We start from the raw sequence: 18,501 nt of genomic DNA on the forward strand, positions 1-18,501 counted from the left end.
GGCCTAAGTGGGTGAGAGTGATAAGGGCACAGCGATTTGTACAATGGTTGAGGCAACAAGTGTGATTCATAAAGTATGGTGTTGGAAAGTCTATCCACAGACTTTAATCACTCATTCAAATATATTGAACATTTTGCATCCTCAAGACGTGTCTTATGTCATCGTCCTCCTCAGCTATCTCCATTCCTCTTCCGGATATAGGATGTCTATCTTCCTTTCTATCTTTCCCACCAAACTTCTGGGTGCCTGCTGTCTCTTGCACACTGTTCAGGTTCACTTCAAGTAAAATGTCAGCCAATCCTGATACAACCACAAGGCACTAACCCTTGAAGAGGTGCAGGCTAGACTTCAAGTATCATCATAGAGTCCCTACAGTGTGGAAACAAGCCCTTTAGCCCAACAAGTCCACACCAACCCTCAATGCATCCCACCCAGACCCATCCCCCTATAACCCACATATCCCTGAACACTACAGGCAATTAAGCATGGCCAATCCCACCTAGCCTGCCCATCTTTGGACTGTGGGAGGAAACCAGAGCACCCGGAGGAAACCCACACAGACACAGGGAGAATGTGCAAACTCCACACAGACAGTCACCCAAGGGTGGTAATTGAACCTGAGTCCTTAGTGCTGTGAGGCAGCAGTGCTAACCACTGAGCCACCGTGCCACCCCAAATGTGCAAGCCCTAATAGTGCTCACTGGCTACATATAGATGAGCAGTATGGTTAGAGCTGGGTTGATGTAGGGATAATTTATGTGAGCAGGAAACATGGAAGTGTGGAGCTGTCTGTGTTACAATCAATAGGTGGATGTTAATTGTGCATCCTGATCGCTGTGTCCATTTTAGGGGTTGATCAAATATGGTTCCCTCTGTACCGCAAGCATGATGGGTGGGTATATCTGTGATGGAATTGGAGAAACCAGCACAGAATCCTCAAGTTTAAAATTGGGCATTAAATTATGTTTGCATGCCCTTATCTGTTTACCCCATGCTCTTTACCCCTGTTTCACCTGTCACACTTCATGTCCTGCCATTTGGTGTTCAGTAGGAAATCAACTGTAATGGGATACGGTCAAAAGATCTTGTACTTGCTCTCATAATTTAGGTAAGGTTTACTGATTTCTTGTGGCCAATGAACTCAAATTGAGACAGGCATGTGAAAAAGTTCCTAATTACGATGCTGTAGCTACTGTGAGGCGAGGAAAGTTTTGATGACCCACTTGATTATTCCCTGGCCATCAAGGTGTATCAGCTGTGGTTCAGTTGGTAGTGCTCTCACACCTGGGTCACAAGGATCTGGATTCAAGTCCCAATCCAGGATGTGAGCACATCAAGTCAAGGCCGACCCTACAGTGCAGTAGTGAGTGAGCGCTGCACTGCTGGAGATGCTGTCATTTCAGATGACATACCAAATGCAAACCGAAAAACCTCAATGAATGTAAAACATCCCATGGCCCTATTGCAAAGAAGAGCAGGGGAGAGTGATTCCTTGTCAATGTTTGTCCCTTGATTGATATCACAAAAGCAGGTTATCTGCTTATAGAGTCATACAGCATAGAAGAGGCCCTTTGGCCCATTGGGTCTGTGTCAAACTATCTACACTAATCCCACTTTCCAGCACTTGGCCCATATCTTTGAATGTTATGACGTTTCAAATGCTCAACAAGGTTATGAGGTTTCCTACCTCTACTGCCCACCCAGGCAGTGCATTCCTGATTCCTACCACCCTCTGGGTAAGAAGGTCTTTCCTCAAATGCCCTCTAAACCTCCTGCCCTTCACCTGAAAATTGCATATTCCCATAAATTGGTAACCACATTTCCAATGACTGTAAATGTACATTGTTGGGTGTAAAGCACTTTGACATATATGGTGGTCACAAATAAATCACTCTATAAATGCGAGATCTATTCTTTTCATATGTTTGTGCAACCTCTGTAGATCTGACCAGCTCATTCCAATCCACCTCATCCACTGGCTCTCAGCATTAAACATGATAATGTGGCTGCAATTAGTTAGAGTGGGAGGTAGGGTGCTGACAATGTTCATTGGATCCTCCTCCCTCCCCTTTTTCAACCTGATGCAACACATGACTCCATAGTGAAATAGAAAGTCATCACTTGTCCCGTGCCAGTCACACCCATACAGAAACAAAATGAGGAATCTTAAAAGTGTCTTTAAATCTAACTCAGATATGAAACACTGAGAATGAAATGTCTGTCTGTGGAATTGTCTTTAAAAAGTCTATGCGTTTTACCCAAACAGATATGTTGTCAGGCCCTTACTCCTGGAAGGAAGGAAGTTCGATGTTCGCTCATACTTTTTGATTGCCTGCACGGCCCCTTTTATGGCTTTCTTTCACCATGGTTATGCCAGATCAACATGCAACAGATACGATCCTTTCTCTGATGATCTGACAAGTCACCTGACCAATCAGGTAAATTAAATATGGCGAAACCCTCCCTTCTCCTTCCACAGAGCCCAGAAGGAAAAAAAATCTCCATTGTTGTACCAAATTCTTATTTAACAAAAGTTACTTGAAAAGATACAATTTCATTTTATTATTTTCTGTTGGACAGGAGAATTTGGAGTTATACAGGAACCTTGCCAATAGGAACATGCCCAGACATCGCATCTGTTTTGAATAAAAAGCAAAAGCACGGGGGCATTTGCTATGATAACATCATGACCGAATAAGAGCATAATTGCCAACCAATCAATATTCATTTCTCATGCAACATAAATTGTTGTTCACTTTCAAATTTTTAGCATTCTTGCATTTGTCCTGATGAATGCAGGTCAGAAGCTTCAACAATATGTCTCTTTTTTTTAGCAACACTCAACTTATGTACAAAGAGATGATCTAACTGAGGTATTTAAAATAATTAAAAGATTAAAATGGTCGATATTTTCTCTGTTGCAAGAATCCAGAACTGAAACATATAACCTGAAAATTAGAACTAGGAATTTTAGATGTGAAATCAGGAAGCAATCTTTTACACAATTGGTTAAAGGTATCTAGTCCTCTCCCCAGAAACCTGTTGAGCTGAGTCAGTTGGAATTTTCAAGACTGAGATTGATAGATTTTTGTGACATAAGGTTGTCGAAGGATGAAAGGTGAGGAATTGGAGACTGTAGTACCATCCAGCCGTGACCTAATTGAATGCAGGTTTGAGCAGCTGACTGACCTCCTACAGTTTAGTTGAAGATCAATTTTCAATCGCCACGTCGATTTGAAATATGATTGATAAATTCAAATTGTTGCTATTTTGCTGAAGGTGAGAACAAATGCAAAATGATGAGTTTGTAAATTAGATACAGACTATCCCACTGCTGAATTAATTTGTTTTACACCCATTTGATGCCAACAAAATGGGCACAATGCATATACCAATATTTATTCCGAGCAGTATGAAAGTTTGGTTGGGAATATCACCTCTCTTTGATACCAATGTTCCATGATCAAAGCATACAGAGGTTTTGCATGCTGCAGGGCCCTGTACAGATTGAACACAGCTCAGACATTGAATGACCATCTTCTGATTCCTCCTGAATTTGTGAAGCCTGCTAATTCTGTGATCCATATTGACCAGAATTTCCATTTATACACGGGCCCCTTGTATTTAAAGTGTCACTTACTTGTGTCCTATTCTCAAGAAGAACGATGTAACTTCAGTTATCTAATTTGGTGGATAAGGTTGTTTGCGATGCTGAATGACACCAACAATACAGGCCCAATTCCCATACTGGCTGAGGTCATTTCAACCTCACCTGTGTCATGGTGGCCCTTAAGTTATACTCACCACCAGTTGTCTCTCTCTCTCTGTCTCTTTAATAAGAGAGTGGGACTATGGTGACTTCAACTCATCTCTTATAAGTTGGAGTTTTATTCCGATAATTGCAATTTTGCACATTCTTAATCCATAGTTCATACAGAGAAAGAATCCCCTGTACAATGGAATGAAGGAGGAAACAATCTGGTCTATGGAACGATTGAATAAGTATATTAATGAGAGGTATATGAAAGAAAAGCATCTCCCAAAGGACTGGGTCTTCACTGTTTTTGCAGTAAGTATGTACTCTAACTTTCACTCGGACTCTAATTAACAAAATTCAGTCATGACACCAACATAGGAGTTAGAACAGCAGAGCACAGGAACAGGTCCTTTGGCCCACAGGTCAGGTACTCAGGCCTACTGGTTAGAGCTGGCATGTATCACCATAGTAATGGTTTGAAAACCAAGTGCTTAGAGAATCAAATTCCTTACACAGGCAATCACAATATAGAATATTTTACAACTGATGCTTATTAGATGTACACATGGCTGAATTTCAGAAAATAGCTATTCATCCTCTCTAGGCTGTTCTGTCAAATAGACATAGAACAAAACCATACAAACTCACAATAATATAACTGCACTGTAACAAGGTCCTAGTTTACTACTAACGCCGCCCACAACTTGTTTTCACATAATACCTTTAAGAGTAATCCCCCATTGCACTTCACATGAGCCTGGTACAATGACGGAACTAAACTCCCAAGTATTTATAGTTCATTTTTACTTTAAATTCCAATTTTTTTTAAGAGAATCTGCTTTGGCAAAAAAATGGATGTAAATTCAGTGTCTAACAAAGTTCTGTTAAAAAAAAACCATGAAATGTCGCATCTGTAAAGAGTTAGGGAAACTTCAAACATGAAAAAACTTAACAAGAAGAGATTATGACGGGGCTGATTATCCCCGCTCTCAGCAGAAAGCTGCCTCTTGCAGACAGGTCTGATTCACCCTCCAGGAATTTCTAAAAGAAGGGTTAAAAATTGAATGCAACATGAGTCAATGTATTAGTCTTGGGCATCCTAGTGTGTGTATTAGAGTACTGTGAGGCCACCACTTTGAGGACAGTCATTTTAAACACCCCTGCATTGCAGATGAAAGAAAGGGAAAAACTCTCACTCTGAATGTGGGAATTCAGTCACTGTCAAAAGGAATTAGAACAACAGAATTTCTGTCAACCAGCAAAACAAAAACATCTCAAAATTGACTGCTTAACTGTCAATGTTAAGGTTACTGGTGCTGCCCAGTAATAGCTATAACACCATCTTATCTGCTGTTCAGGAACAATTCGGAGTCTAATTCATATATTGTTTATTATACTTTTTATCTTTTTGGACTTACCTCCTACTCTAACAGTACTATGTCTAGGAAGCTAATGATTTGGCTCCTGACTAGAACCATTACAAATTGGAGAACTTTGCCCAGGGTCTGGTTGTAATAACTATTGTCAGGTTAAATGTGATACCAAGCCACATAGAAATATATGAGGTTGTTGACTTGCTCGCCGAGCTGGCTTGTGCTCATTCAGACGTTTCGTCACCATGCGAGGTGACATCATCAGTGGAGCCTCCAATGAAATGATGTTATTCTACTCCGCTTGGAACTTATACTGTTTGGTCCGTTATGGTCATTTCCGGTTTTGATCTGTATGGGTTTGTATATGGGGTCCAATTCTATATGTTTGTTGATTGCATTATGGGTGGAGAACCATGCCTCTAGGAATTCCCGTGCGTGTCTATGTTCGGCTTGGGTTACTAGTAGCTACTTCATTGGAGGGTCCACTGATGATGTCACCTAGCATGGTAACGAAACGTCTGAATGAGAACAAGCCAGCTCGGCGAGCAAGTCAATCCAAAACCTGAGATACAGATCTTTGCCAAAACTTTAAATAGAGATATGTATTGAGAAATGGCCCAAAACTTTGTCAAAATAGTAACTTTTATGGAGTACCTTAAAGAAGAAAAGAGAGATAGAGGGGCAGAAAGAATAAGGAAAGGAATTCTAAATCGGATCCAGTCAGATAGAGGCGCAACGACTATTGGTGGAATGCTGAAAATCAGAGATCTTCAAAAGACGCAAATTGAAGGAGCAGAGACATCACAGTAAGTCATATGTCTGGAAGACATTACAGACGTTATGGAGTTTACAGGGGTAGACATGGATGACACCAAGGAAAGATTTTAAAACAAGTAAAGGAATTTTAAAATACAGACATTGTTTAACTAGGAACTGATAGAGATCAGTAGAGAATAGGGTTGATGTGTAAATGGGGCTCATCACAAAGTAAGACATGTTCAGCAGAGGTTTGAGTGATCTCAAGTGTACCTTGTGTAAGTGAGCATGCGTGCATTGCAATAGGGCAAGTCTGGAGATAAACGAAAAGTTGTGGATGAGGGTTTTAGTAACAGATGACCTATGAAAAAGGATGAAGTTTGGGTAATCTTACAGAGGTGGGAACAGTCAGTGTTAGTGGTGGTGTGATATGTGCCTGGGAGTTGATCTCTAATTCAAACGTCACCAAGATTACAAACAGTTCAGTTCAACCTTAGGAATAGAATCTGAGAATGTGGGATGGATTGATTAGATTAATGGCCAATTAATGGATTTTTTTACTTGCATTATTTTATTTGTTGTTGTAATTGATTTCAAAAATCTCCTCGTTTCAAGTTTAGTTTCTTCTTTTACTTATTATGGATCTTTCTATGGCAAACGTTTCTTTGCAATTGGTACATTGTTTGAAAGCAATTGAAACTTTTCATGTTTTCTTTCAGAGGAAGATGCAGGAAATTATGACAATATGCTTCAATACTGCCAGGACCAAACTGGATCCTAAATTGGGCTACTTTGACCTAATGGGCTGCGACTTTATTATTGATCAAAATTTCAAGGTTATTGTAATTTTATTTCACTTTGTCCTGTTATGGATGATAGCAAAGTATCAGTTTATGTGGGTTTTTAGGTAGAAATGTTACTTAATTTGGGGGTCACAAAATTCCATCAAAACTGCCTCACAACTGTGTCTTGCCTAAGAATAGAGAGATGAAAACTTTGGCAAAGTATTATAAATAGTTTATTAAAGAGAAGTGGAATCCTAGGGTTGAATCCCATGAATTGGGAATACTTCCTCTGAGTCAGACGGTTACAATTTCAACTCAGCATCAGAAACTACAGTACATAAATAACACCAGTATCTCTGTGCTAGCCAGAGGGATCTCTACATGGTTGAACGTACTGTCTTTTGGATGAGATATTAAACTGAAGCCCCTTGCTGTCTTCTTCAGGGGATATAAAGTATTAAATGGTACTATCCAAAGTAGAGTGGGGGAGATTTCTTGGTATTCTAACTCCCTCAATCAATACCTGAAACATATATGATTTTGGATGTTTTTTATAATGCACATGGGACATTGATGTGTTTAAATTGGTTGCTGTGTTTCCTACATTGCAACAGTAACTAAATTCCAAAAATACTCATATAATTATTGTTTATAATGTCCTTTAATTGTGCCCTAGGGACTTGAAAATGCTAGAGTGGGAACATACAATGCCTGTCAGAATTTCCATGGTCAGTGGGTATTGTATGGACATTCATTCCATAAGCAAGTAACATAATTTTTACATTAAGATTCTATGATCTTGCTTCATAGAATTTTGTTCAATTATTTACAGTGATGTTCTCCCACTAGGGCTACTTGTGATACCAACTGCTGTCTGATTACACCAGCATTCACATTACAACCGTTACTTGACCAATTAAAGTAGACATTGCAAGGTATACAGAGTGCAGAAGCAGGCCTTGCAGACTAATTGGCCCATGAAGGTGTTTCTGATCTGCACAAACCTTTCCCCATCTGACTTCATGTAGTCCATCAACATATCCTTCTATTCTGTGTCCCTAATGTGCTTCCCCTTGAATGCATTTTTGTTATTCACCTCTACTACTCCTTGGGAGTCCATCTATTAACCATTCTCTGGATAATCAATTTTTCTTCAATATTCTTTTTTGATATCTACGTAAATGTTTAATTTAGCTCCAGATTCTGACATTCCCTTGATGTCTCCTTGGTGTCTATCCTATCAAATACTTTCGTAAACTTTAACACAACTATCAAGCTCTCACTGACAACTTTTCTGAAAAAAAAGCCTCAGCTTGTTTAATTTCTCCTGCTAGGTATCACTTCTCTGTTCTCATATTATACCAACAGATTCTTCTTACACCTATGTCCATATTATGATACGAAGATCAGAACTGTTCATAGTTTTCCATTTGAGATCTAAACATCTGTACAAGCCTAACAATACTTCTCCGCTTTGTAATTCTAACTCTCTAGAAATGATTACCTGGGCTTTTCTTGTTTTTTTTTTATGGCCTTATTAACCTTGTCACTACATTGAGTGACCTGTGTGTCTGTCCCTCAGACTGCTCTGCTACATTTAGACATTTATTTTCCAAAGAGTTGGTGGTACCCTTGTTCTTCCCACCAAATTGTATTATCTCATACTTTTCTGAAGTTCATTTGGTAATTACATGACCTTTCAGAAAGCCTGTTAATATCTTCCCACACGTTGCTGCAGTCCTTTTCTGTATTAACTTTGCTTCCTAATTTGATGTGTGATGGGAATTAAGCAAGATTTCATTTAAAAAGTTCCGACTGGAGTAAGACAACAGAAATTAGGACTGTAAGGCATGTTTTAGCAGGCATGAGCCTTGAACACCTACAGAGTTCACAGAAACAGAAATAACTGGACAGAAACCTTGTGCATCCCAAAGCCTGAATCAGCCATGAAAGCAGACAAGAATGTAACCAGATTCCTGCAGACAGGATAAGAGGAAGATCTGGGACAGAAGATTTCTGTTTACGTACAAGAATGAAATATAAACAATGTATGCATATGTGACTTCAGGGGTTTAAAAGTTGATGGTTTTTTTGTGCATATGGAACAGAGATAGGACAGAGTGGGACAGAGCTAGGCAGAGTCAGACAGAATATCAGACAGAATTCTATTCAGACCATCTAAGACAGAATGCCTCCCTCTGAAGCTGTTGAAAAAATGCAAAATTAACCAGCACTTCTGAATCCATCTATGTTCTACGTGGGAGATTAGCCATATCCATAATATTTAAAATTGTACTTCAGATTCCAGAGTCCAAGCAAAAGAACAGGACAGCACAGGAACAGGCCCTTCGGCCCACGAAACTAGAAAAATGTTGAACCACATTGGTCCCAGTGCTGATTCTGGTTGGATACCATTTATCAACATTTACCAATCCTAATTTGCTATCTATTTTGTTGCTTTTCCCTTGAATAAGTAGAAAGCAGGCTCATGCACAGCAGTTAGATGTGTATGAAAACCCTCCCATTCTGCTCGACACTGCATCAGTGTGATATTTTTCTTTATCCAAGACCAGCAATCCAATAATAATAGCAACATCTTGTATTTATATAATACCTCTAATGTATAATGAAGTGTCCCAAGACATTTCTTAATGGCTTGGCAGATGATGAAATTTGATTTCAATAGTAAGATCTGGAATTAAGAGTCTAATGATGACCATGAAAGCATTGCTGATTGTTGGAAAAATCCATTTGGTTTATTAATGTTTTTGAGGGAAGGAAACTGCTATCCTTACCTAATCTGGCCAACAATGTAGTCAACTCTTAATTGCTCTCTGGGCAATTAGGGATGGACAATAAATGCTGGTCTAGCATGAATGAATTTATTTTTATAAGTATATTTTGATATAATAAGGAACACTGGATGAGCCATGTAAGGAGATATTCGGGCAGTAAATTTGTCGAAGAAGTACACTGTCATGCGTATCGAACGTCCAGTGATTGAGTAATAGCATTTAAAAGAACTACAATACTCACTGCCATCTCAGTGTTTCAGTGTCATGAAATCAGGATGATGGGTGTAGGCTGGATTAACAGTTGTAGTTCTGATCTGTTTGCAGGTTTGGTTACTGGAGATGAATGCCAATCCATCTTTACATAGACACTGTTCAGTTCTCAAATCGCTTATCCCTCAATTAGTCTACGAAGCGCTTGGTAAGATGGTCATTTCAATTACGTTGTTTGAAAAGAAGATTTACAGAAACCACTGATCATTTTCAAACAATGAAATGATGAACAAAAAGTTGTGCATTCAAAAATTTTTCTCTGTCTGTTCTTAGATGTGGTACTTGAGATATTCAAAAAATGTAGTAACGGAGCATACATCTTACCACTTCAGTCACAGAAGGAGTTTGTCCTCATATATAACAATTGCCATCTGTCTCAGATTCCAAGACCATTAAGGGTTGGAAGGACCTCTCCCACAATTTCTAAGCAGTCTTCCCAGCTATGTCCACGTACTTTGAAGCGTCCAGTGAGAAAGTCTTTAAGAAAACCATCAGCGATCACATCTCTATCAGATCATGCTGGTGCTGAAATGAAACCTCTCCAGAAAGCCGTTTCCATGCTATCCCATGGTCAACTACCAGTCATCGCCCAGATACAGAGCTTTTACTGTTCAGAGTCCAAAGCTAAAACCAACCACTTCATAAGAAGCCAGACTGCCTCTTTGGAAGGATGGAGTCAACTGCAAACCAGTGATTCCAAACCAATGCTGATGACTACTCCGTTCATATCTGGACTCAACAAAAGTTTTGCTGCCATTCCGAAAAAGAGCAAGAGCTTGGAATGTAGTCTACTCTCCAAGTAGAACACTTATCTACATCCATCCGTGCTACACCAAATATTGCATGTCAAAATCAGCTGCAATGAAGTCAAGGGAACATCACAGCAAAGTGATCTTTAGCCAGCTATCTTTCCATCAAAAGCAAGGTCAACTCCAATGAAACAACTAGAAGCCCAGCGTTGATGGAAAGTATGCTTGACTGCAAGATGAATGAATAATCAACTAAACTCACTCTGCAGTGTTCCACAATGCAGTTTTGGATGGATCAGGAGAAAGATTTGATAGCGTTCTGCCTGCTGGTTTGTTTTGTCAAATTAAAATCATCCCATTCATGTTGTCCTTTGCTCATGCCCATGTTAGGATAAAGATATTTCTTTCCTATTTTACTTCAACAATTTTGCAGTTCAATCACAAAACGTCAGGATTATTACACAAGAATTTAACATTCCCGATATTTGACTTAATTTCTTACAATATCATTTTATAGAATAACTATGAATAGGCAATACTGTCACATGGCATAATAACCAGTGCACATGGGAGCAAAATGTTCAAAGGCACATTGACAGCTCAAGTGAGGAGCTGAAACTGTGGCAGCTAAGTTCATTGTGGAGCAGTGACACGTTTATTACTTCGGACCTAAGAAAAGTTCATCAGGGTATTTTATAAATTTTAAGAATCTATGAACCTTGCAGGAAAAGATATATTTAGGAGTCTGTATAAAGATTTCACTAAAAACAAGTGGACAGGTACAAATAATAATTAAATGGCTTGAGTAAAATTGTTCCATTGCTTAAGGGGACTGGAATATAAAGGAGTAAATTGCATTACAGTTTTATAAAGTCTGATTCAACCTGTTTATTCATTTGTGGGAATTAAGAACTAACCACTTTGCAGTGGGTCTGATTTTATTTATATTGACCAGAGGAAGGAACAGCAGAATTCCTTTCTGAATGGACATTAGCAAACAATGCAAGTTTTCATGACGTTCCAATAGGCCCCATTACTAAATATAACTTTTTATTTTAGATTGATTTAACTGAATTTACTTTATAGATATTTTTAATCAACCTGTTCAGACATCTCTGGAGTAGATGGGACTAGAACACAGGTCTCCTGTTTCACTTCACTAGACGAAGAAGCAGCGCACCGAAAGCTTGTGATTTCAAATAAAACAGTTGGACTATAACCTGGTATTGTGTGACTTCTGACCTTGTCCTCTCCATGCAAAACCAGCACCTCCACATCCTGTTCCAGTGATGTGACCACTCATTCACAAAGAGCTGGATGGATTTGACATATAAGCTGCAGCCCCATGGCTACTATGGTGGGATCTGAACTAATGTCTCTGGAGTGCTACAGGCCTGTGGATTACTAAACAGTTTGTATTGGATAAAAGTAACCAAAGGATTACTGTACTATGAATACTATAGGAGTACCATGTATAGTTCCAAGTACTGTACCTCTGGGAGGATGACTTAGGATATGGGTTCTCCATGGCCAAATTAGATTGCAGAGACTGGAGTTTCTATTTCCTCAAGTGTAGAAAATTAAGAGGTGAGATACTTGAGGTGTTTAAGATGATGAAATGGTTAATTGGGTAGATAGAAATAAGTTATTTTGTCCAGTGGGGGAGTCCAAAACCAGGGAGGTGCAGCCTTAAAATTAGACTTAAGCTGTTCAAAGATCAGAAAGCACTTTTTTCACACAAACAGTAGGGGAATTCTGAAAGTCTGCTCTGGAGAAGTGTTGAGCATGGAGGCCAATTACAAAATCAAAACTGACACCCCAGTGCAGTACAGAGAGAGTGCTGCACTCTCAGAGGTACAGTCTTTCAGGTTAGATATTAAACTGAGGTCCCTTCTGCTTTCTCAGATTGATTTAACAGACTCTGGGGCACTATACTGAAAGACACACAGGGGTGTTATTCCTGATCAATAGTAACCCTCAGTCACAAGAACAAATATCTGGTCATATTGTGAGGAGCCTTGCTGATTTTTCAATATATTTAGTTTTACTCTTTTATCAATTTTGGTTTGGAGCTATAAACTTGCAGACTTTAGGAAATGACTTGTTGGAAAAAGAAAAGAACAGACTAAGCAAGTTTTGGTGCATTTGTGAGGCCAGGCTTGGAGGTTAATTGCAGGCTGAATCTTGATTAAAATGATTCCTACAGACAGCGGCCCCAGTAAGATAGCACAGGATGGCTATTAATGAGGTCAGTAGCTGGGAATTGGTTTCAGCAAGTCTGAAAGAGACCCTACTGTCAAGCAGATGGCCAATGTTGAATGGTAATTGAGACTTCAGAAGAAGATGGTTAGTTCATCAGGGTGGGAGCAGAGTTGAAGATTTTTTTTGAAGTGTGTTTTCTGAGCAGATGAGTTTGGCTGCTGCTAACAGCATGAAGATTTGAAAACTCCTTGTCTAATCTTCCATCCCTGCTTTCAGAAAGCCAACAAGCAGAAAGCTGAGTTATAGGGTACCTTTACCTGAGTGAACTGAAAAGCAACCACGAAGCCCATATTTATACCTATGAAACAATGCAACATGAAAAATGTTTAAGTAATGTGGTAAGTTTTGATATTTTCTCTTATTCATCCCTAATTGTGTTTACCTCTCTGTCTTTTGTGTGAATGGGGATGAAAACAAATGTTTTGGGCTTAAAGTATAGATCTTATTTAGATTACCTTGTTTCATTTAGAGCTGCCAACTCCCCAGCAGTCACCAGGAATTAAATCTCCCAGACAATACTGCAACTAACCTGGGGCATAACAAAATGCAAATGTGCTGTTTAAAAATAAAATGTGGCTTTTAAAGAAATTCCTTTGAATAGTACTGTTTGGGCATGGGAGAAAAATGAAGAGCCTATTCTCTTTCTCCTTAGTTGGGGAAGGTGTTGCATGTTGGATAACTGAAGTTATTTATATATATGTATGTGTGTATGTGCATGTGTGTCTGTGTGTGTGTGAGAGAGAGAAAATTGGTGAGGAGCTGCAGGAGGTCATGTGATGACACTTTTGGTAAAATCTCCATCCAAACAGTTAGGACGTTTTTTGATCACCGTGTCTAGATTTGTAGTGATTGTAACAAGGTCAGCCAGGTGGATCTCTTAGAATATGAGATGTTAACCTGGTCCAATCAGGGACCCCTAGCTGACAGCTTAAAAAAAACATGAGTGTCAGATATCCCGTTCAGTCTGAAAGCTGGCTCTAAAGGAACTGGATCAGTGTCAAGGACTTGCCACGTGTAAATAAAGAGTGACTTGGTGATGCAATATCGGCTTCTGCGGAATTATTTCAGATGGGTATGACACATCTGAATGTCAACTTTGATTGATGAGGGTAGGGCAGTGTATGTTGTCTACATAGACTTCAGTAAGGCCTTTGACAAGGTCCCTTGTGGTAGACTGATACAGAAGGTAAAGTTGCATGGGGTCAGAAGTGAGCTTGCAAGATGGATAAAAAACTGGCTCGGTCATAGAAAACAGAGGGTAGCAGTGGAAGGGTGCGTTTCTGATTGGAGGGCTTTGACTAGTGATATTCCTCAGCGATCAGTGTTGGGACCTTTGCTATTTGTAATATATATAAATGATTTGGGGAAAATATAACTGGTCTGATTAGTAAGTTTGCTGATGACACAGGTTGGTGGAATTGCAGATAGCAATAAGGACCGTCGGAGGATACAACAGGATAAAGATCGGTTGGTGACTTGGGCAGAGAGATGGCAGATGGAGTTTAATCCAGAAAAATGTGAGGTAATGCATTTCAGAAGGTCTAATCCAGATGGAAATTATACAGTAAATGGCAGAACCCTTAAGAGTACTGATAGGCAGAGGGATCTGTGTGTACAGGTACACAGGTCACTGAAAGTGGCAATGCAGGTGGAAAAGGTAGTCAACAAGGCATACAGCATGCTTGCCTTCATTGGCCGGGTCATTGAGTTTAAAAATTGGCAGCTCATGTTGCAGCTTTATAGAACCTTAGTTAGGCTACATTTGGAATATTGTGTTCAATTCTGGTCGCCACACTACCAGAAGGAATGTGGTGGCTTTGGAGAGGGTACGGAAAAGACTTACCAAGTTGTTGCCTGGTATGGAGGGCATTAACTATGAGGAGAGATTGGAGAAACTTGGGTTGTTCTCACTCAAACGACAGAGGTTGAGAGGCAACCTGATAGAGGTCTACAAGATTATGAAGGGCACGGACAAAGTGGACAGTCAGAAGCTTTTTCCCAGGGTGGAAGAGTCAGTTACCAGGGGTCATGGGTTTAAGGTGCAAGGGGCAAGGTTTAAAGGTGACGTATGAGCCAAGTTTTTTTACACAGAAGGTGGTGGGTGCCTGGAACTCGCTGCCAGGGGAGGTAGTGGAAGCAGATATGATAGTGACTTTTAAAGGGCGTCTTTACAAATACGTGAATAGGATGGGAATAGAGGGATACGGTCTCCAGAAGGGAAGGGAGTTTTAGTTGTGATGGGCAGCATGTTGGTGCAGGCTTGGAGGGCCGAAAGGCCTGTTCCTGTTCTGTAATTTTCTTTGTTCTTGTTCTTATCCCGATGGTAGGTGGCACTGGCTTTAAGATAGAGCCTCAAGGACTCAGCCACCATGGCACAAGACCGTCAACTAGGGTTAGAAAGTCATTATTTTTAATGAATCTCCTCAGACACCTATGTCACAACTCTAGGCATGCTGGTCCCAAAATAGGGACACTACCACTGCACTACAAAAGCAACTCAGCAGAGTGAGCGATATTTTTAATCAATCTGCTCAGACATGTTATGACACACCTCTGGAGGTGATGGGACTTGGACTCATAAGTAGGGACGCTACCATTGCACCATAATAACCCTTCAACCAAACAGTTAGAAACTGAGTGTAATTGGTTTTGTGCCTGTAATTGAAATCCCTGCTAATCAGAATGAATTCAAGTGATACATCATGGTCTTTAAATACCAAATTCTATTTTATTCCATTCTGACAAAGCCATTTAACTATGAGGAATCATTATGTTTTTCTAGCCGCCCAGATCTTGAAGATCAGTTAAGCAGATTAATTTTAACAATCACATACAGGCTGTGGTGTTGGTGCTGACTGGCTCTATGTCTGCAAGTTATTTAGATGTTGGTGTAGTTGTATGGATACATCTTAATGCAAAAGTCAGAGGAGCAAGCACATTGCACCCAATCCCATACTACTCACCAGACAGCCGAGACTAGATTAGAATGGTGGAATGAGTTAGACACTATCCTTGTGCATTCAGCAAATGCGCTCAAATCCAGCTCAGGCTCATAAAATGAAAGTCATTTCTGTTTCTTTGTGTGATTAGCTTGTAGACTCCATTCAGGCTATACTGAATTCTGGATCACAACATAAACCAACACTTGGAAAACCTCAGTGCAAGAGGATGGAGAAATGTTAAGTTGTCAGAGGGGCAGTCTCATATGATTGAAGCTATAATGCTTTGTTGGGACACAGTAAAAGTCAAGCTTGGTGGACTTCTAACTCTGCTTTCCATGTGTTGAATTTGAGGCTGGCACTGTGATGGAATATATCCCCTTATTACAGCTCTAAAATCCCAAATATGGAAAGTTAAGAATAAGCAGTAATAATTTAGTATCATTAAAATTATCCCAAGTAGTAAGTGCCATGCACATCGCCATCAGACAAAAGATAAAGTTTTCAGAAAGTTTGTTTCATGCAAGTCACACCTACTTTGGGAACTTATAACTCTTTACCTCAAGCAATAATATTGTAGTCATTTAATTTGCTTTCCATTCAAAGGCTATTCCAAGCATCTAATGAAAGAAAAAGAGTGTGGTCAACAAGTTTTAGGTTTGAACTCAAAGCAATGGGACCTTGATCAGATGGGCTGATGGGCCAAAGAGTGGCAGATGGAGTTTAATCTAGATAAATGTGAGGTGCTACATTTTGATAGGGGAAATCAGGGCAGAACTTACGCAATTAATTGTAAGGTTCTGGGGAGTGTTGCCAAACAAAGAAACTTTGGAGTGTAGGTTCATAGTTCCTTGAAAGTGGAATCGCAAGTAGAGAGTGGTAAAGAAGGCAATTTTTACTCTTGCCTTTATTGGTCAGTGCATTGAGTATAAGAGTTCAGAGGTCATCTTGCATTGGTACAGGAAATTGATTAGGCCACTTTTGAAATGCTGTATTCAATTCTGGTCTCCCTGCTATAGCATGAATGTTGTTAAGCTTGAAAGGGTTCAGAAAAGATTTACAAGGTTGTTGGCAGGTTTGGAGGGTTTGAGAGGCTGAATAGGCTGGAGCAATTTTCCCTGGAACGTCAGAGGCTGAGGGGTAACGTTATAGAAGTTTATAACATCATGAGGGGTATGGATAGGATAAATAGCCAAGTTCTTTTCCCTGGGGTGGGGGAGTCTAAAACTAGAGGGCATAGGCTTAAGGTGAGAGGGGAAAGATTTAAAAGGGACCTAAGCGGCAACTTTTTCATACAGAGGGTGGTGTGTGTATGAAATAAACTGCCACAGGAAGTGGTGGAGGGGCTTACAATTACAACATTTATAAGGTATCTGGATGGATATGTGAATAGGAAGGGTTTACAGGGATGTGGATCAAATGCTGGCAAATGGGACTAGATTAATTTAGAATATCTGGTCGGCATGGACGAATTGGACTTAAAGCTCTGTTTCCGTGCTGTACATCTCTATGGCTCTATAAATGATTCACAGGTTCATTAAAACAACTGGGGTACTGTAGTTTCTTGGAATCGGCAGTGTTCTTAAAATTCTTGATGTCATTATTTCACTTCCTTTCTCTACTCTACAATATATTCACTCTGCAATCATTTGCTTCTTCTTACTGTGCCATTTTTAAACTTGTTGTCTTCTAATGGCCAGTTCTTGTGAAAGTGAGGTGCTTGATCAAATACTTATGTTTTCATCATTTTTGTGTATCACATCTGAAGAAGAAACATTGGCATTTATTAAGCACCTTTCACAACTGAAGAAATTCAAAAGCTAATGAAGTACCTTTGATGGATGTTGGTGTAATGTAGGAATATGCCTCCCACAAATAATAACGTGATAGTCACCATATGATTTGTTTTTGTGGGGGAATATGGGGATTGCTGGCAAGTCCAGTAAGCGTTACCAATTCTAATTGATCTTGGACAGATTTACTTGCTAAACCACTCAGAAGGAAATAACAGATGAAGCCACATATAGGGCGAACGAAGTAAAGATGACAGATTTCCTTCTCTAAAGGGAAGTTTTCAGTACTGGGGGAATGTAAGCAATAGTTTAGAAAATATTAAGAGAACACAAAGTTATAGTTCACCAATGTTCCAGTGTGTGTTGACATTTCCTCTACCAAGACATTTTGAAATTGCAAAAGAATTGAGAAATTCGAACGCAATTTCAAATCTCCTCCATTATCGGAGCGAAACATCAACATAGCTTAATCAGTTTTGGAATAGTCACAGCAATTGAGGAACTTTGATTAAACAGCTTGATTGGTAAACTGGCGATTTCAGACAATCCATCAGACAAAGTCTCAATCGAAGGCAAGTCGTGGGCTTCTCTAATTTTTTGCCAAGAGTAACAAACTCAGCTACCGTGTCCCCTGAGAGCTAATTTCAAAAATGTTATTGCCCCCTTCTCTTTAGGGACAAAAAGAAGGAAGAAAGGCACCTTGCACAATCTTAAAACATTCCAAACTGTCTAAAGCCAAATAAATATTTCTGAAGTGTTGCCCAATCAACAACAAATTTGCAAACTGCAAACTCCCACAAATAATATTGGGGTGATGAGCAGATAACCTCATTTCTTGTAGTGGAGATTGAAGAAAAACAACATCAACTAGGTTTCCATGGGAAACACCCATGGTCTTCTTTGGAGTAGCATCATGAGATCTTTCACACCACCTCCTTGGCTCACCTCAAAGCTCTTGTTGAAATGATGACTGTTATAGGTAATTCTTTAGTTTACACCTTGCAGAGGAAATCTACAGATAT

At 39.6% G+C, this 18,501-nt stretch overlaps 1 protein-coding gene across 1 annotated transcript in view; it reads left to right on the forward strand.

The window, feature by feature from the left end:
* Window positions 1–10,539, forward strand: part of LOC109915336 (protein polyglycylase TTLL10-like) — a 33,189-nt gene extending 22,650 nt beyond the window's left edge. The window contains exons 8-12 of the mRNA XM_048614871.1: window positions 2,267–2,438; window positions 3,929–4,069; window positions 6,606–6,722; window positions 9,791–9,884; window positions 10,010–10,539. Of these exons, the coding sequence (XP_048470828.1) occupies window positions 2,267–2,438; window positions 3,929–4,069; window positions 6,606–6,722; window positions 9,791–9,884; window positions 10,010–10,539 (1,054 nt within the window). The remainder of the gene's footprint in view (window positions 1–2,266; window positions 2,439–3,928; window positions 4,070–6,605; window positions 6,723–9,790; window positions 9,885–10,009) is intronic.
* The last annotated feature ends 7,962 nt before the right edge of the window (window positions 10,540–18,501 follow it).

The sequence above is a fragment of the Rhincodon typus genome, chromosome 31 (genome assembly GCF_021869965.1).
Source record: "Rhincodon typus isolate 14 chromosome 31, sRhiTyp1.1, whole genome shotgun sequence".
NCBI classification, from domain to species: Eukaryota; Metazoa; Chordata; class Chondrichthyes; order Orectolobiformes; family Rhincodontidae; genus Rhincodon; species Rhincodon typus.